The 20,969-nt window shown below is 39.1% G+C and overlaps 1 protein-coding gene across 4 annotated transcripts in view; it reads right to left on the bottom strand.

Annotated features, from left to right (window-relative positions):
* Window positions 1–20,969, bottom strand: part of Usp32 (ubiquitin specific peptidase 32) — a 134,074-nt gene that overhangs the window by 18,541 nt on the left and 94,564 nt on the right. For 3 of the 4 annotated variants that reach the window (XM_041664340.1, XM_041664342.1, XM_041664343.1), the window contains 9 exons: window positions 20,705–20,810; window positions 19,404–19,577; window positions 17,574–17,748; window positions 16,673–16,824; window positions 13,832–13,943; window positions 10,968–11,179; window positions 5,840–6,024; window positions 1,742–1,828; window positions 469–589 (listed from right to left, as the gene is read on the bottom strand). In XM_041664340.1, the coding sequence (XP_041520274.1) occupies window positions 469–589; window positions 1,742–1,828; window positions 5,840–6,024; window positions 10,968–11,179; window positions 13,832–13,943; window positions 16,673–16,824; window positions 17,574–17,748; window positions 19,404–19,577; window positions 20,705–20,810 (1,324 nt within the window). The remainder of the gene's footprint in view (window positions 1–468; window positions 590–1,741; window positions 1,829–5,839; window positions 6,025–10,967; window positions 11,180–13,831; window positions 13,944–16,672; window positions 16,825–17,573; window positions 17,749–19,403; window positions 19,578–20,704; window positions 20,811–20,969) is intronic. The other variant, XM_041664341.1, reaches the window with a different exon arrangement.

The following is a 20,969-nucleotide window of genomic DNA, read 5'->3' as shown; positions in this document are numbered from 1 at the left end:
ATAGTCTTTCTGTATGCTGTGAATGTGTTGCTTTCATTGGCTGATTAAAAAAAAAAGCTGCTCTTGCCTATGGCAAGGCATGATAGAGCCAGGCAAAAAAGTCAAAAGGAGATAGAGGGAGGAGGGTGGAGTTAAGAGTTGCCAGGAGTCGCCCAAAAAACAATATGCCAGCAGACTGGTAAAAGCCACAGCCACATGGCAAAACACAGATTCTTAACTGTTGAACCATTTCTCTTGAATATTCTATAACCTTCTAAATATACTATTTTGTTCCAAGACTAATGTTTCTGAAATTAATAACCCAATACAACCGATTCTAGAAATTGTGGGGAGGAGTCAAGCACACATGCCAATACATCAAATACCACAGGTTTTTCAGATTTAACTGTTATGATACAGTTAAACTGGGAAACATTTCCCATATAAAAACCACAACTTTATGCCCACCCCCCCAACCCCAGCACTCACTCTTTCCTGTGATGTTTGATAGCGGAGATGAAGGGCTGTAGGGTCCCAATCCACAGCAATACAGGCATTTCCAATGAAAGCTCTATCTTCTCCACAATCAATTTTACAGCCTCTGCAAAATCTAAAAGGGGAAAGCATTCATAGAGAAAAACAGTAAGGAATCAACATTTTCTCAATTAGAAATACTCTTTAATATTTCTCCTGGCCTCATAATTTGTCAAATTCTAACTTCAGAACCTGATAAATGCAGTAATAAAAGTTAATAATATCAGGAATCATGTTTATAACTTCAACTTTTTGTTCTTAAAAATGACTTAACAGTTGCTAATATACGAAAGATACAAATTTCTTGGCAAATAAAATGATACAGAAACCAGCTGCTATTTGATGTAAACTGATGAAAGAAATTATAAATTCATTTCTACAATGCTGTAAGTTTATCTCTTTGTAAAATAGCACCTTAAGTAAATATGTATACAAATTTATGGAGGCAGGTGCAAGGGAAAGACACAGTCATGACTCTAATACCTATTAGACTTCATTTGCCATCATGTCTCTCACAGTTTCCTAAAAGCTGACTGCAGTACCATCAGATACTATCCCTGCTGTAATAGCAATGACTTATCAAACTCTTGTAAAACTTCAGGAAAGATTACCAGACTACCAGCAAGGTTAGTACCTGATTTGTTCTCCTATCTCAGAAAGAACGTTTGGACTAATAATAGCCATGTGTGCATGACAGTAGTCACAGTACTCAGGGGGGCTGAAGAGGGTCACGTGAGTCCTGGAGTTTGAGAGCAGCCTGAGCAACACAGTAAGACTCCATTTAAAAAGGAAAAAGGACCAAAGAGGGGCTGGAGAGATGGCTCAACAGATGAGAGCACTGGCTGCTTTCCCAGAAGACCCAGGTACAATCCCAAGAACCTACATGGCAGCTCACAACTCTCTATGACTCCAGTTCCAGGGGATCTGGCACCCTCACACCAATATACATGAAATAAAAACTAAAACAAGGATTAAAAAAAAAAGAAAATTTAGAATAAAAATGTTTATCCTTGGTTATCAATTTGGGATAGAGTGAAATCTGTAAAATCACACATTTGGAAAGCAAATTTATAGTCTGGAGTTTACAAAGAAGAGATGGACAATTCACAAATTTATCTCAATCTTCTCTTTGTTCACAATTACATTCTAAATAGAGAAATCTTATAAAAAAAAGTACTATGTTTGAAACTGAGCCTACTGAGACTGGTTTTATAGAAGACAATTTTACCTATACCATGGGCACCAGGCACAGGAATTTCCATCTTTCTGAACAACTCGGAGGGTGAATGGATATTGATAGCCCATGCTGTCATCACTGGAAGAAGAAAACACACAAAGTCTAAGAAGCACGTCTGGTTTGAGAACTCTTAAGGTTCACTTTCCACAGCAGTGTGCCCATGTTACAGCCTTGAACCAGCCAGGCTGGACCACGTGAATCTGGTCACAAGATGGAGTATAAACTAGATTGCCACAGGTCTTCTTTTTACTTCACTTTTTTTTATCCTTTTTTTGAAACAGAGTCACATGTAGCCTAGGCTGGTCTCACACTCACAATGAGGCTGAGGATGACCGTGAACTTGTGGTCCTCCTGCACATACCTCACCAGTGCTGAGATTACAGGTGTGTACCTCCACACCTGGTTTAGGTAATACTGTGGCATCAATCCTGGGTCTTTCATAGGCTAGGCAAGCCCTCTCCCAGCTGAGTTACAATCTCAACCCACCCATTTATAATCAACATTGTTTTTTTTTTTTTTGTTTCGAAACAAGATTTTCTCCGTGTAGTCCAGCTGTCCTGGGACTTACTGCCTGCTTAGATTTCCAGGTGTAATAGTACCCCTTTTCATACTTTAACTTCTTAGAACTACGCCAGCTTAGATTTCCAGGTATAATACCCTTTTTCGTATCTTGACTTCTTAGAACTATACATTACCTTTAAAATTAACTTTATAAAGCTGAGAATTGTGCATGTTTTTTAAAGAAGATTATTTATTATGTATACAATGTTCTGCCTGTATGTATGCCTGCACTCCAGAAGAGGGCACTAGATCTCAGTATAGATGATTGTGAGTCACCATGGAGTTGCTGGAAAATGAACTCAGGATCTCAGGAAGAGCAGCCAGTACTCTTAAACTATGAACCATCTCTCCAGCCCCCAATTGTGCTTTTTGAGTTCTCCAAAGTTTAACAAAATCTATTAATCTTTGCCTAAATAAGAAACAAGGTAACAACTCATATCCATCAAGATATCAAGCTGTATATATACACAACTCATGGGCTATAGGTACAGCTCTGAAGTAGAGGTATTTAAGAAATACAAGACCCCCTAAAAAAACTCCAACAAAACAATTCCACCAGATTCTTGTTAATTATAATCATATAAAGCTAGAGGGGGACAGGGGCAAAGCAAGGGGCATATACTTAAAAGCATATTTGCCACATGGCTGGTAAAATTCTGGTTTCTTAGTCCTGGAACTCGCTCTCTAGGCCAGGCTGGCTTTGAACTCACAAAGATCTGCCTGTCTCAACTGAATTAAAGGTGTGTGCCACCACCGCCCAACATGGCTGCTAAAGGTAATTAAGCCATGCAAAGCCACACTACAAAGAAAAAAGTAAGTATTTGTCTGGCATAGGAGCTCTCCATCTATCTGTATAACCCAAATGATTACTGGTGGGCTTTATTGTCCACTGGCATGTTCATAGCAAGTGAACAGCAACCAGAGCATTCAAAGAAAGGGACAGATAATAATCAATCAGCACCTAACGGAATGGAGCTAAACACAACCCCATCCTTCCTTGTTACAGCTGAACACACAGTTTTCCAGCACTTAGAGATTAAACCTAGATCCATTTTCTGGAATTTGACATGTTCTACACCTTATACCCTAGACCTCTGCCCTGATAAGACGTTCTGCAAAATAATTTTGAAATGTTCATCCAAATATCTACATAACCAAAATTCCTTTGGAAAGCCCCCAACCCTTGAAAACTCCCTAGCCTTGCATTTTTGGGGTTAAAATAAACTCCACCTTCTCCTGTGTTAGAGGCTATTTTCTCTAGCCACACTTTAGGGAGACAGCCCTGCAAGACAGAAAATAAAGCTTGCATAATTTAACTAAAAAAATTTGGGTCGGGCCGGGCAGTGGTGGCCTTTAATCCCAGCACTCGGGAGGCAGAGGCAGGCGGATCTCTGTGAGTTCGAGGCCAGCCTGGTCTACAAGAGCTAGTTCCAGGACAGGAACCAAAAAGCTATGGAGAAACCCTGTCTCGAAAAATTAAAAAAAAAAAAAAATTGGGTCGGGCTGGAGAGATGGCTCGACGGTTAAGGGTGCTAACTGCTCTTCCAGAAGTCCTGAGTTCAATTCCCAGAAACTACATGGTGGCTCACAACCACCTATGAGATCTGGTGCCCTCTTCTGGCCTGTAGGCAGAATACTGTATAAATAAATAAATCTTAAAAAAAGAAAAAAATTTGGGTCAGTGGTTCTTACTCTCGTTCAGTGGGATTAATACATTGGGCAGTGTTCACTCCTCTTCTTATTCAGTCTCTCTGATTTTAAACAATCCTTTCCTTTTGCTTTTTTAAAAATTATATTTATTTTTTTTTAAATTTCATTTTACATTCCAACCAGTTTCCCCTACCCTTCCTTCCAAACCCCCTGGTCATTTTCTTTTGATTAACCAGTCATTCCTTTGTTTGTTTGTGACAGGATTTCTCTGTGTAGTCTTGGTTTTCCTGAAACTCATTCTGTAGACCAGGAAATTCACAGAGATCCTTTTGCCTCTGCTTCCCAAGTGCTGGCATTAAAGGCGTGTGATCATTCAGTCTTAATTGGTCAGACATTACTTGCTGTTTCTTTTCCTTCCTTTCTGAACCTCTGATGTTGAAATGCATTAGGAATTATGTCTTGGACATTTTTCTATCTAACATTTACTCTCTTAAGTAATAGCCCCTCACCTTAGGACTTTAAATACCTATTTGTTGGTGACACCTGCATCTCGAGCAAAGGACATTCAAATCCACGTCCCACAAACACAACAGGTGTCTTGAATTTAACTTGATTCCTGTAATTCTTACCAAAACCTGTTCCTTCTTGAGTTTCTCATTTCACAAAAGAATATGATCATTTACAAACCACCGCTCATATTGGAAACCTATCCTTTTTTCTCAAAATCCATACCCAGAGTTCAGCAGCAAATCCAGGGGAAAGTTCTTACTCAGCAGTCCTTTAATTTAAATTTAATACTACCCAAATATCACTTCTATTAAAACCACACATCCATTAGCTAATTTGCTTATAAATTATTTACAGGTTTAAGACTTAGTCTAACCTCTTATCTTAATCATCAAAAGACCCTCTAACATAAGGAACGTAACTTTTTTTACTCTGTTATCACAGAAGTTACTTTTCATTGCCACAATAGCAAGAAAATGAGCTGCAAGTCAACTGCGATAGAAGACAGAAAATCTCAACGATCATTTAGATGATCACAGAACAGTAGAAGGCATGCAAAGAAAACAGAAAAAAATGTTTGCTATCTCTACCTAGGTTTTTGAAATTACTTCCTTTTGAGAAGGCACAGTATGCACACAATCCAAATGAACTGTTATGCATGAGTCTTTTTCAGAGTTCATATCTAGATATGTACACTTACACTTCCATTCTTAATTTCAGAGGACTGAGATGATAAAAATTTCCTGGTAAAGTCATACTTTTGATTTTTGCAACAAGAGAAGACAAAGGCATCACTTAAAGCATTTTTAGGTGGGATTTAGGCAAGAGTAAAGAATGAAAAAAAAATAAAGGTGGCAATGGTGCACAGTTTTAATCCCAGCACTTGGGAGGCAGAGGCAGGTGGGACTCTGTGAGTTTGAGGCCAGCCTGGGCTACAGAGTGAGTTCCAGTACAGTCAGGACTACGCAGAGAAACTCTGTCTCAAAAAACAAACAAACAAATGTTAAAAAAAAAATCATTAGAGGGACTGGAGAGATGGCTCAGTGGTTAAGAGCATTGTCTGTTCTTCCAAAGGTCCTGAGTTCAATTCCCGGCAACCACATGGTGGCTCACAACCACCTGTAATGAGGTCTGGTGCCCTCTTCTGGCCTGCAGACATACACACAGACAGAATATTGTATACATAAGAAAGAAAGAAAGAAAGAAAGAAAGAAAGAAAGAAAGAAAGGAAGGAAGAAAGAAAATGACTCCCCCCCCCCAAAAAAAAACCACATTAGATACCAGGATAGTTCATTGATATATAAAATAGTTCTTCTATATTACATATTCATAGGAGTTATTAACAGGACTTGGCTTATCCTCAAAACCTACCAATCCTGTGCATGGTTACTAGCTTCTTGAGGTGGGAGAGGGCTGGCCAATCGAGATACTTGAATCCAAACTGCATCATAGAGATCTTTTTTCCGGGTATGCACAGTACAAGGAACAATCAGTGGCATTCCAAAGAGACTGGGGCGATTCTTCTGAGATGACAGGAAATACAATTCTGTCCTCATCTATATGTACAAACAAGAGAAGAGAGCTGACAAGATAGGCTGCCAATTAACATGCATTAATATTCATTTTCAAATTAGTTACTACCATCTATTTAGCTTCTCTTTGTGCTTTTTATTTTCCAAATGCCAGAATTGGTTTATAAAATCATATACACATGGGGGCTGGAGAGATGGCTCAGAGGTTAAGAGCATTGTCTGCTCTTCCAAAGGTCCTGAGTTCAATTCCCAGCAACCACATGGTGGCTCACAACCATCTGTAATGAGGTCTGGTGCCCTCTTCTGGCCTGCAGACATACACACAGACAGAATATTGTATACATAATAAATAAATAAATATTTAAAAAAAATCATATACACACAAGAATGCACACACGCTGGGGAGACAACGCCCTTTTTGGGCACCCCATGCACACGGTGCAAAGAATACATATAGGCAAAATACCATACATAAAATAAAATGGAAAAAGTTAGAAAAAGAATGCATACACATATTTAGCTTTTTGGAGAGGGTTTAGACAGGGTTTCTCTGTAGCTTTGGGGGTTGTCCTGGAACTTGCTCTATAGGTCAGGCTGGCCTCAAACTCACAGAGATCTGCCTGTCTCTGTCTACCAAGTGCTGGGATTAAGGTTTGTGCCACCAATGCCTGACAGATTTAGCATTTTTATTGGGATTGTGGATCAAATATCTGAGTAAGTTTGCAGAGAAAAGACATCTTTAAATATTCTCTTTTCATCCAAGAACTTGATCTATTATTTCATCTTTTTATTTATTGATTGACTGATTTAAACTTATTTTTATTTTATGTTCATTGGTGTTTTGCCTGCATAAATGTCTGTAAGGATGTCAAATTCAATACAACTGGAGTTACAGACAGTTGTGAACTGCCGTGTGGGTGCTGGGAATTGAATCTGGATCCTCTGGAAGAGCAGTCAGTGCTCTTAACCTCTGACCCATCTCTCCAGCCCCTATCTTTTTATTTTTAATTACTATTGTATGTGTACATACTTGTGTGGGGGTGTGTCATGGTATACGTGGGTGTGCATGGAGGTTAGGACAACTCTGTAGAGCTGGATCTGTCCTTTTACTTTTATTACTTAACATTTGACTTTTGTGTGTGTGTGTGCGTGCGCGCATGCACACACCACATATGTGCAGGTGACCAGAGGCCAAAGGTGTCAGATCTCCTAGAGTAGGAGCTATAAGCAGTTGCACACTGTCTGGCATGGGTATTGGAAATTGAACTCAGGTCCTGGAAGAGCAATATACACTCTTAACCACTAATCATCTCTTCAGCTCCCCACTTCCATGACTTTAAAATTTTTTTTTAATGTATATTTATCTATGTGAGTTTCTGCACATGAGAACGGGTGCCTCTTGGAGTCCCAAGAGGGCATGGGATACCTTGAAGCTTAAGTTATAGGTGCCTGTTAGCCACCTTGTATGCTAGGAAATAAACTCGGGTCCTCTGCAGGAACAAAATGTACTCTTTTTCTCTTTCCTTCTATTTCTTCACATGATCTTAGCCAAAAGGCCGAGAAGCGATTTTCCTTCTATTTCTTGAACCTCACAGAGTGATGAGAAGGTACAAGCCTTGCCTCTGGGCTGTCTGCCCTCTTCTGTCAAATGAACATACATTCTAGCAATCAATGGGAGTTGAGACTAGGTTCTTCCAAGAGGGAAATATCTACCATTGTTGGTGGGGAATGTAGTCTCCACTGGTCACTTAGAGGACTGGGCCCCACTAGGATGTATTCTAGCAGTCCCAGGAAGCTTGGCCTATTCCAACCCACTCTCCAGGGATAACAAGACCTCACCTCACCTCAGAATCTCTGGAAGAGCAGCAGTACTCTTAACCCCTGAGTCATCTCTCTAGCCCCCAAAATGTGCTCTTTTTTTAAAATTAATTAATTAATTTATTTATTTATTATGTATACAATATTCTGTCTGTGTGTATGTCTGCAGGCCAGAAGAGGGCACCAGACCTCATTACAGATGGTTGTGAGCCACCATGTGGTTGCCGGGAATTGAACTCAGGACCTTTGGAAGAGCAGGCAATGCTCAACCACTGAGCCATCTCTCCAGCCCCAAAATGAGCTCTTAATAGCCTTGTCAAAAGTGGAAAGGTCCGTCCTTTCTACTTTCTGTGGTTCTGAGATGAACTAGGTCACTTGGCTTGCATGGCAAGCACCTTCATTCACTGAACCATCTGACTGATCCTATGATTTTAAGTTGTTTAACATTTCATTTATCCATTAATTAATTAGTATGGGTATTTTGTCTGCATGTATGTGTGTGCAACACATGTGGGCCTGGTGACTGTAGAGGTCAGACAGGGTATTAGATCCTTTGGGATTAGAATTGCAGGCAGTTGTGACCTACCATGGGGATGGTATGAATCAAACTCAGGTTCTCTGGAAGAGCAGTCAGTTCTTTTAACTACTGAGTCACCTCTCCACCCAGCCTCCACCTTTTTGTTTTTGTTTTTCAAGACAGGGTTTCTCTGTGTAGCCCTAGTTGGTTCTGGAAATTGCTCTGTAGATCAAGCAGGCCTCCAGTTTTGTGTGCTCCTGCCTCCCAAGTGTCAGGATTAAAGGTGTGCACCACTATCATCTAACTTCGGCCCCTTTCTTCTTAAAAATTCAAAAATACTATATCATGTTATTTTGCCTACAGGTATGTCTGAGTACCATATCTGTGTCTAGTACCAGAAGATGGGGTCGCATATCCTAGATCTGGATGGTTATGAATCGTCTGTGGGTGCTGGGAATTAAACCTGGGTCTTCTGCAAGAGTGGCAGGTAGACTTAATCACTGAGCAATTTCTCCAGTGCTAATATTTTTGTTTAAAAAAAAAACAACCAAACTCCCAATAGTATTGTTTTCTATATAGATGCTTCCTCTATGATTTCTAAAGCTTATTTTTATTGAAAAGTTTTTGAATACACAATTTAAAAAATGTGATGGATTAAAGTATTTATAGAGGTGACTAGGGCACACCTGCCACCAAGACCTGTTTATGTCTAAATTCTATAACTGGTAAATTCAATCTTACAGGGCAAAGAGCTTTTGCTAATGTAATTGAGAGTCTTCCTGCCTCCCTAAATTCTTTCACTCATTTTTAAGAAAGAGTTCATATGATTTTTACTTGTGTGTATATGTATGCCACATATATTCAGTTACTAGTAGAAGCCAGGTACTGAATACCCTGCAGCTGGATTTACAAGAGGTTGTGAGCCACTGACATGGGTGCTAATAACAAACTCTGGTCTTCTGGAAGAACAGCAAACACAGTTTAACTGCTGATTAAATCATCTCTCCAGCCCCAAGACGGAGGTCTTTAATATGAAATCACATGACATAAGAAACCAAGTGGAAAGAATCTTTGTAAGAGAAAGGGAGAGACAGAAGGGAAAGTTCAGATGAACAGGCAGGAAATGCAGTTATGTAGGCACAAGCTAAGGGATGCTCAGACCAGAAGGGAAAGGAGCTGAGAGAGAGTTCCCTAGAGTCCTCCTTTGAAGGGACAACTCTGTTGGTATCTTAAGTTCGGACTTTTGGTTTCTAGACTATAAAGGAATTTCTGTTAAGTCACAGTTTATTATAATTTGTTACAGAAGTCCTTGGAAATTAACATAGTACCTTACCTATAATTACATTTTCTCTTGTTATAGAATTAATCAATGTGCTTATTTTGTTAAACACACTAATTTGTTTCTTCACAAAGCTCATTTCTTTTTACTTTCTCTTCCTTTCTGATTTCCCTTCAAACATCATTTACAATATATAATTTATTTTATGTTCATTGGTGTTTTGTCTGCATATAGGTCTCTATGAGGGTACTAAGTTCCCTGGAATAGAGTTATAGACAGTTTTGAATTGCCATGTGGGAGCAGGGAATAGAACCTTGGTTCTCTGGAAGATCAACCAGTGCTTTTAACTGCTGAGCAATTCTCTCCAGCTCCTGTCGGTTTGTTTTTTGGAAACAGAGTCTTACTATGTAGACCTGGAACTCAAGGTCATCCTGTTTCAGCAACTTAAGTGCTAAGATTGCAGCTAGGTACCGATGACTTTTATTTTCTTCTTATATGAGCAGGGTAGTACTTTTTAGCCAACAAACATAATAAATGAGAATTTGAGAGCCTGGGGTGATTATTTGATTATTTCTCTTCTTCTTTCTCCTCCACCCCACTCGGTGCTAGAGATTAAACCCTGGACTGGTTCTTTTTCACTCTAGGCAAATACTCTACAACCAAATAATACCCCTAGACCCAGAGTGAATTATGAACAGTGGCGGGGATAACTAGTGGCTCTAAGAAATTACCTATCAAGCCGGGCGGTGGTGGTGCACACCTTTAATCCCAGCACCTGGGAGGCAGAGGCAGGTGGATCTCTGTGAGTCTGAAGTCAGCCTGGTCTACAGAGCTAGTTCCAGGACAGGCTCCAAAACCACAGAGAAACCCTGTCTCGAAAAACCAAAAAAAAAAAAAAAAAAAAAAAAAAAAAAAGGTCATGAACTGCCAGTACTCTTAACCAATGAATCATCTCTCCAGTCCCACCCCTATTTTCTTTTTTTATTGGGAAAAATTAAAAAGCCTTCAATGGAAAGAGCTAGTTTAGCAAGGGAGGAATTACAAAAAACTTTGTCAAAGAAGATTCTTGTGTCCTCCAGAAAAACATACAATGACAATAATATTTCAGCCTCTCCAGTGCTGGGATTACAGGTGTGCAACACCCGCCTATCATTCTGTTCCTCTTAACATTCGGTAAGGAATGTCATTTTATATAACGGCAGACATATGTGACATGGAATCCTGGTTCTAACACATAAGCATATATGATATAATGAGAGTACATTTAAGAAAGATGTGGAAAAGACAAAATGGCTGCATTTCACCAATGACAGCTGGCAGGACCAATAGTAATTTGCCCAACATTTAACTAACCATTTTTCGATGAACTGCAATGATGTAGCCTGTAACGGGATCATCAGAAAGAGGTGGCATATGACCATTCACCATTCCATTTGTGACGTTCTTCTCAGTTCCACATGGCACAACTGTATTTGGCATTCCATTGGGGATGAATATAGGTCGAGGCAGATCCCCATTGGTAGTTAGGGTGAACAGTCCATTTGTAGATGGAGAAGAGGAGCAATCTATAAATTCAGAGATGTGCACATATCATAACCTTGTATCACCATCACTTTGTTCTTTTCTCAAGTTTTATGAGTGTTTTGAACACTTGACAGTGCAGACTTTCCCAATTCAGGACAGGGATAACTCACAGACCAAGAAACAATTCTAAATTTATTGGTAAATTTAAAGCCTAGAATTTAGTTCTGTAACTCCTAACTAAAGGATAAGGGAGAGAAACGTGGTAACTATTATGTAGTGCTTCTGCAGCAGCTCCACGAGTATCACGTGGTACACAAATGTCTCTACCATTCATTTTCCTCTCCTCTAAAATTATTCTCAAAATATCTATTCAATGTGACCTTAAGCCAACTGTTAATTTTTAAATGAAAACAAAGATAAAAATGCACCCTTACCAGGACAGGCTCCAAAACCACAGAGAAACCCTGTCTCGAAAAACCACAGGAAAAAAAAAATGCACCCTTAGTGACTAAGGCTTAGTCTAAATAGCTACATTTCAAGAGATCAATAGCCCATGCTAGTGATGGATACTGTACTGGAGTACAGAGATGCTAGTTTCCATCAATGCAAAGTCCCACCAAATAGTGACATTCTAAATAAAGAACATGAGATCATCTACTAACTCATGATCAGCATAACTATTACATGCAGTTAGGATAGGAGGAGAATTGACCTAACAGTAATCTGTCAGGAAGAATCCTGGGAATAATGGCTTACACTTGTACCCACAGCCCCTGGAAGCCAGAGGTAGGAGGATAGTGAGTTCGAGGATGTCTAAGATTAAACAGTGAGATCACGTCAATTCTGAGATACACAGTGCAAAACTGTGTCAAAACCCAAAGGCTATGTTGTATATCATTTTTCCTCCCAACTGAAATATTTTCCCAAGAGGAAAGGGGGAGGCTCAAGAGATCAGGCAACCAACAAAATGCCACATGTCTGACAAAGTGGAAAATTGCAAGATTCTTGAAGGCCTCTGTCTTATAGAAAAAGTAAATAAGTGTGAGGAAGGAGACTGAGAACAGCTAGCTAAACTGCTAGGTAGAGATTTCTTAGACTGTGGGAGCTGCCTCAAGCTGTGCAGAGTGTTCCAGGGATACAGATTTCTTGATGATGCAACAGCTTTTTTGAATCATCTCTGCTCCTGTTAGTAATCCCTCCCCTATACTGCCGTTAGTAATCCCTCACCTAACTCTGTTAGTAGCTCTAATACAAACTCATTGGTTCACCAAATTGGACTTTGGTGCAGTCATTACTTTTAATCTCATGGTTTTACTTTTTGGGGTTAGTAGACATGTGTATGTGGCAACTCCTTAGGAAAATACTCTTATGCAACATGCTACGAGAAGTATAAGTATAGCACCATCCTAGCATGTCTAAGATCTTAGATTAGATACTTAGCACCTCACTAAAAGAACAAAGTATATGAAGCCCAAAAGACTAAGTGTCCAACCATATTAAAGCCTGTGTGATAACCAGACACATTCCTATTTACTAAAATTATTGTGTTTATTTTCTGGTAGTTGAAAAGGCCTAACTTAACATCAGTGCAGCCATGACAGGCTAAAAACTAACAATATTGACAACAGGCCTCAGCAATACAATAACCAGGAAAGCCACAGAGCAGAATTGAGGGAATTGAGACAAGTACTAGATGCTCCAGAACATTAGGAATAGCTTACCTAATTTGTACACAGGTTGCTAATTTCCTTATAGCAACACCAGAACCAATCCCTGTTTGATAAGACTTGTCACTTCACTCAGGAGTTCAACCCCCATCTGAATCCGGAATTCCCTTCCCCCTCCCCATCCTTTACCCCTTAAAAACCTTGCCACAGCTGAGCTCAGTGCTCTCCCTGATTCAGCCGCTGTGTTGGAGAGGATGGAGAGCCCAGGCTCAAGCTTGAAATTAACGGCTCTTTCTTTTTGCATATGAACTCAGATTCCTGGTGGTTTCTGGGGAACTCATAACACAGACATGTAGTATGCTCTTTTCATACTGTCTTACCATTATGAAAAGATAAGGGGTTATGAATGTTAATGGTATGTTTATGAACTAAGAATTACTGAGCTTGTTTATTTACTGGTTCTGAATTTTAGGTACCTCGTCAAGAAAAATCAGAGTTAAATGATTATTAGAATTTTTACAAAAATCTCCAGTCAAAGGTTTCTGTTGGGCTCAAAGAATTTTTTAGGGGACAGGGGAGGAAGGGAGGAGGAGAAAAATGTATAGCACAATAAAAACAAGAAATTCTTTTTAGTATAACAAAAAAGCTCCAGTCAAAAGGTTTCTGTTGTGATTTTAGTCCCAGCACTCAGATCTCTGTGATTCAAATTCAGCCTGGTCTACAAAGACAGTCAGGGCTTCTTTGTGTAGCCCTGAGTGTCTCAGAAAACAAAACAAACGATATATATAAAAACCTCTTAGACCAAATCTTATTACATTTATGTATGTGTACACATATGTGTGTGCAAGCACATGTTTCAGCATGCATGTGGAAGTCAGAGAACAATTTGCAGGAGTCAGTTCTCTCCTTCCACCATGTCAGGTCATCAGGCTTAGATCATTGCAAGCCCTTTTATCAAGCTGAGCTATTCTGATGGCCCTACACCAAAGTTTAACACTGAGATCCCGAGGAGGTGGTCTAGGTTACCTGTTTGTATTGGACTACACGCTGAGACTGGAGATGCAAGAACGGGAATTTCAAATGCACACAAAAATCCACTCACTGAGAGTCGAACTTTTTGGTTGTCCTGAGGGAAGTTCTACAAAAAGAATAAAGAAAAAACAAGTTTTAAATAAAATAGAAAAATTATCTGTGATGTAGAGAAATTTTATTTTTTATTTATTTTATTTTTTTAAGACAAGGTTTCACTAAGTAGTTCTGTCTGGCTGTCTGGGAACTCTCGTTGTAGACCAAGCTGACCTTGAGCACACAGAGATCTGCCTGCTTCTACCCCTGCTGGGATTAAAGGTGTACCACCACAACAGTAAAACAATCTTCCTTGCCGGGCGGTGGTAGCGCACACCTTTAATCCCAGCACTGAGGCAGAGGCAGGCGGATCTCTTTGAGTTCGAGGCCAGCCAGGTCTACAAGAGCTAGTTCCAGGACAGGAACCAAAAGCTACGGAGAATTTTTCTTTTTTCGAGACAGGGCTTCTCTGTAACTTTGGAGCCTGTATTGGAACTAGCTCTTGTAGACCAGGCTGGCCTTGAACTCACAGAGATCCTGCCTCTGCTTCCTGAGTGCTGGGATTAAAAGTGCCCCGGCCCCTTTTTTAAATTTGTTGACGGTGAAGGAGCTAAGAACAGAGAGACATTTCATTGTATGGGCTGCTAAGCTAAATGAGCCTGTATATTATGAAGGTATCTTGACTTTAGAATTTGCGTATAAGGATATGTTGCTTTGGAAAAGAGGTTCTTCTTTTGTTTCCACAGAGAATCAGAACCTGTGGATTATTTCCAGACTAATATGGTTTGATGGACCAAGTCCCCCTGAAAGGTCACCTTGAACACTACTCAAAAAATTACTTCGCCCAATAAACAGCAAGAAGCAGTTTGGAGAAAACTGTGCACATATTCCCAAATATTGTTTATAAATATTTGTTTACATTTAAAGGGAGATATTCAAATTACATATGAATAATTTGCATTGGTATGGATCTTGGTTTATTGTTACAAATTTAAGGTCAATTTTGCTATACTGTGTATATATATTTCTGCTCTTGATTAAGGTACTATGATTGTGTAGCTCATTAATGTAATATATAATTAAGAAGTATAGGTAAATAGAGTCATCTATAATAGTCAAGTTTGTAGTCATGTTAGATTTTCTAGATGGACAGATATGTATTTCAGATGGATAGGCATTCTTCAAACCTTTCAAAGACTATAGAATATGGCATTTGGACTTTTCATGACATGAGGCACACCTCCTGGCAGCACCAATTACTTCAAGAGGATGATGGGCATTGAAGAGGCTCCCTATGGAGTTTGTTAGCCACTTGGGCAAGAAACTGCTCTTGACTAGACTGCCTGATGGTATGCTGTGTGAACTGGATATGCAGGACCCACAGAGAAATGACTGTTCAACTTGCCTAAAGGTGAGACTGTCCTTTAGGGTTCCTGCTTCATGAAAGAGACTGTCAGATATTCTGCAGGATACAGAAAAAAGTGACTGACAAACTGCCAATATGGGTAGACCTGTCTTTGAAATTTCCTGCTTCATGGAAAAGTCTGCCAGATACTATGGGTCAGTAGGCTGAATATGGATGACCCAAAATGACAGAACTTTGGGTGACTGTCCAGATAGCGAGATGTTTCTGCCAATTCTAGAGTTTTGGAAGTTGTTTACAATGTACTTCCTGTTTACTTAGGTAATATTATATCCTTCTAAAGTCTTTGATGGAGTTGAAGAATAGTTGTTATTATAGTTTTCCTTAGTTATGATAAAAGATAAAGTAGATATAAATGTTGTAACTATAATTCTTGCTTGATACCTGTTTTGTTATAAACCTTCCTTTTTTATTTAAACAGAAAAGGGGAGGTGATGTGCGATATCCCCCCCCCCCCCATGATATGAGTACCATTGGTTAATAAAGAAACTGGCTAGGCCTGACAGGGTAGAACAGAACTAGGTGGGGAAAACTAAACTGAATCCTGAGAGAAGGAAGGTGGAGTCAAAGAGAAGCCATGTAGCCCCGCCAGAGACAGACACAAGAACTTTACCCAGTAAACCACAGCCTCATGGGGATACACAGAATAATAGAAATGGGTTAATTTAATATGTAAGACTTAGCCAATAAGAAGCTAGAGCTAAAGGGTCAAGCAGCGATTTAATAAATATAGTTTCTGTGTGATTATTTCGGGGGCTGAGCAGCCAGAAACCAATGAGCAGCCTCCCTGCAACATTTAGTCATTAAGGAGTGGTATTATTTGATAAGAATTAGAAGGTGTGGCCTTGTTGGAAGAAGTGTGTCACTGGGGGTGGGTTTTGTAGTTTTAAAAGCCCAAGTCAGGCCCACTGTTGTTCTTTCTTCCTTCTGCCTGCTGATCAGGATGTAAAACTTCTCCAGCAACAATTTGCTTGTGTGCCACCCTGCTCCCTGCTATGATAGTGGATTAACCCTCTAAAACTGTAAATAAGCCTCAACTCAATGCTTTCTTTGTAAGAGATGCCTTGGCCATGGTGTCTCTTCACAGCAACATACTGACTAAGACAGAAGCTGGTACCAGAAGTGTGATATTGCTGTGATGGGCCTGACCACTCTGTTGGCAGAATGTGAATTTTGGATTAGGAAAGCAGTTGAATGCTTTAAGCAGGATTTAATGGGTCATTCAAGTAGGGGCGTGGAAGATAGTGGTGCTGAGGGTGATGTAGACTGTGGGAGCTCAGCAATATAATCGTAAGGCATTAACATAATAACTGAAATCACTGCGAAACCTATATTTGAAGAATAGAATCATATTTCCTAGAAAGAACAACTAATATTACCTTTATGTTGGAACTATTTACTTCTGCAAGAAGGATTTGTTCTGATTTAAGTCCACAGAGATCACTCAGCTGCTTTTTCAAACCTGTGTACTTTTCATCCATATTCAGTCTTAGTCCATATCGTATTGGGGTAGTACCATCTAATTTAATTACTAGTAAATAAAACAAAACTTTTTATTAATAAAATGCAGGTTAAAAGGAAAGTCTTACAAAACACAACAGATATATCCGACTTGCAAACAGCAAATATTTTAGCCTAGATTTTTTTTTTTTGTAAATGCTAAAGTAAAACTTAGGAATAATACTGACTGAAATCAAGATTTTTTTTTTAATATTCATCTGATAAAGAAGTCTGATTGGCTTTACAAGCTTTTCAGAGTTTCTGCTATGACTGGAATTAAGAAAAGCACCAATGAGCTCAAAAACAGGCCCATGCTCTAAACCTTTGGAATCTGAAATTGTGCCTTAATGTGGAGTGCTTGATTATAACATGCTGACTACTCATATTTAAGGAGAACTCATTGCAAACAAATAGCTAAATTCAGGCTGGAAAATAAAAAAAATGAATTGGTTTTTCAGAACTCTGTGACCTACCTGTTATTTCTTTTCTTTTTTTTTTTTTTTATTCATGAAACAACCTAGATGCCCTTCAATGGAAGAATGGATGAAGAAAGTATGGAATATATATATTAGAGTACTACTCAGCAGTAAAAAACAAGGACTTCTTGAATTTTGCATGCAAATGGATGGGAATAGAAAACACTATCCTGAGTGAGGTAAGCCAGACCCAAAAAGAGGAACATGGGATGTACTCACTCATATTTGGTTTCTAGCCATACATAAAGGACATTGAGCCTATAATTAGTGATCCTAGAGAAGCTAAATAAGAAGGAGAACCTACCTGTTATTTCTAAATGCATATAACTGTCCATTGGAAGTGGTAAAGACAAAAAATTGAAAGGGTCGAATCGGACACTTATATGGCCACATGTCTTGCATTTGACTTGGGATCTTAGCTGACCATGGAACAAGTCCACAACGATTGATCTATTTCTCCTTAGATGGTTGTCCCAGGCCTATTAAGGAAAAACGAAATTTCATTTTCAAATTTAAAAGATAAACCTTTCAATACAATCTAAAATTATTGGTTAAGTATATTGGGTTTAAATAACCACAGAATATACTCTTATTCAAATTTAAATGATGCCACATATAATTGTGGTAAGAACATCGTATTTACTGCTTTATAAGAAACTTAAAACCAAGGAAGGCATAGTGGTGTACATCTTTAATTCTGGCACTCTGGAGGCAGAGAAAGCAGATCTCTGTGAGTTTGAGACCAGCCTGGTCAACACAGCAAGTTCTACGACAGTCATAGCTACATAAATTGACCCACTACACACTATATACTACCAAATAAAATCTGTAGATCCAGGAATGGGTTACATCATTTTGAATTGTTGGCCAAAGAGATCCTATAGACTTCCCCAAACATAAGCCACTGCTCTTTGTTACTCTGTACAATCTGACCATAAGATTTTACTGCTGAATATACCACATACTTATGCCACTGAACATGGAAAAATTGAGCTGGTTCTTAACTATAAGCTTCACTTTTACTGACCGGAAGGCACTATACACACTACAGGAAGAGAAAAGGAATCATCAATCTTACTCAGCTATGAATCCTGTGAACTATAATAATGACTTGCCTGCAAGATATACCCATTCATGCAATAGTGGCACAAATATTTTCAGAATAACCAACCACCTTTTGATTGGATATAAGGCCTGCTCCTTGAGATTGAACTTGTATTTGACAGTTAATGAGGCCGAGAATCTGAGACTAGATAGATGATAGGCCCTATGGGAAAACCTACAGTTTTCTGCTAAATGAATATTGAAATAAAATGACTCCTAACAATATACTACTATATCCATAGATCAGTGACTTACTGAACTCTCATCAGAGAAGCCTCTTCTTGAAATAGATGGGAATTAAGACAGAGATCCACAACAGAAAAACATGCATAGAGTAAGAACCTCTTGAGCATGCATCCCTAAATAGGATGTCTTTATCACACCCGGAGCCTCCAGGCTCAGGGATCTATGAGAAGATGGGGTAGAAAAATGAGATCTAGAGGTGGAAGATAAATCTAAGGAAACAGTGTTTTCCAGATGCAACAGGGCTGGATGTACGTATGAATTCACAGAAACTGTGACAGCATTCATAAGACCTGCCTAAGTTCAAACCAGACAACATCTTAGACCAGACAAGGGGAAGAGAGCACAAAATCCAAGGCCAAATTAAGAAGCTATGTGCAGTTGGTAGCTGCTACAAGTGTCAAAACTAGTTTTCTCGAATAGAGTGACACTGCACATGCCCAGGAATTGTTGGCCAACAAAAAACACTCCATGTTAACCTAGGGTCCTGGGGGCAGGCCTGTAAACTCAGCGCTGGGGGGATAGAGACAGGAGGATCCCTGGAACCTGCCGGCTAGCCAGACTGCCAAATCAGTGAACTACATGTTCAGTGAGAGACATATCTCAAAAATAAGATAGGGCATAGATTAAGAAGACAGCCAACACAAACCTCTAACCTCTATTATTACCTGTACACACATACACTGGCTAGTTTATTCACCAAAAGGCATAAAAAAAAAGTGTCCAGCTAAGTCAGTAGAACACAAGACTCATTAAAAACAACAAAAGACATTCAAAACAAACAAACCTCTGCAGCTACTTCCCAGTCGGGTCGTCCATCACTGTCTTTTAGTTCTACATATGGCTTCTCGTGGACTCGGTTGAGATCTTCATGAAGACCATCCAAAAGGAAAGCCAGAAGTTCTTGGGAGTCTTGTTGCTGGAACCCATTAAACCTGGGAGCATATTTTGCTATTGTCCACTATAAAAAGGAGGAGTAGCAGTCATTATTTCCTATCTTATAAAATTTGGAACAAGCATGTTCCATAATTCAATCATTGATAAACATCAGAAAGAAAGTAAATGACATAATATTTGGTCTTCCTCTCCTTCAGCAAACAAATTCTGGATAAGAATTTACTCTTTCTAACTTTAATCTCAGGTGACAAAAAAATGAGAGGCATTTCGACAAGAACGTTTCCTAGTTTACCATCCGTGTGGTGGTTTGAATGAAAATGGCCCCCAAGGGCCCACAGAGAGTGGCACTATTGGGGGTGTGGCCTTGTTGGAGGAAATGTGTCACTGGAAGTGGGATGTGAAGTTTCAGAAGTTCAAGCCAGGTCCAGTGTCCCTCTCTCTTCCTGCTATCTGCCTATCCAGCAGTAGAACTCTCAGCCACCTCTCCAGTATCACGGTATGCCACCATGTCCCACCATGATAATAAGAGATAAACCTCTGAACAGTAAGCCAGCCTCAATTAAATGTTTTCTTTGTAAGTTGCCATAGTCATGTCTCATCACAGCAACAGAACTCTAAGATACTATCAAAGCAAACAGTTCTTTATTCACAGAGATGCTTAATTTATATTTATAAAATTTTTATTTATAGAAATAGTAAGATGGCAACTGATCATCCTGAAATATTTCCTAATGTATAAAAAGGTTTTCTTCTAGTTACCTATTCTGGTCTTGTTCTATCTTAGGTTTTACTGTTAGATTAGAGGCCAAAAAGCATAGTGTTTAACTATCAGGACTTACAACTGAATTATCTTATCAATGCTAAAAATCTATCAGGTATAATTAGGTGGCCTATGTTAGCAGTCAAAGAGTACCAAAAAAGTTTGCTCTTCACACAAGCAAAGGAGTTGGTAAATCTGTAAAATGAACAATGTCTCAAGGATGTACTGTTTCTTTAGTGTTTTCGCCCTGTTCACTACACATACAGCAGTATTTTCCACTTATTTGATTTTATGCAAATTTGGTATTTAGGATACTTAGTAAAATAATTTAAAAGTTGATTAAGAAAGCTAAATAGAGAAAATGTGCAATAAAAGTGATAAAAGAACCATTAGGGAATAATAATATTTTCATATTATTTTAGTCTGCTTACCCGAAGCTTTAATGGGGCAACATTCTTCTGAGTTCCACTCCAAAGTTCCTGCACCAAATCGCCATAGCATTTAGCCATATGGCCTTTCATACCAATGGGATTTGTCCTAGAAGTTTGAGAGGGAAATTTGTTGCCATAGATTCTCCATAATTTACAATTTACAATCATGTGGGCACAAAACTACCTATCAAAAGACATATCCCTTGGCCCTTATTCATATTTGATAAGGCAATGAAATAACATTTTTTCCTTCACGTTAAAGGGA

This window comes from Microtus oregoni, unplaced genomic scaffold (assembly GCF_018167655.1).
Source record: "Microtus oregoni isolate MIOR12 unplaced genomic scaffold, Mior012 000015F_ref0000493, whole genome shotgun sequence".
Lineage (NCBI taxonomy): Eukaryota > Metazoa > Chordata > Mammalia > Rodentia > Cricetidae > Microtus > Microtus oregoni.
This window is presented reverse-complemented; position numbering and strand designations above follow the sequence as displayed.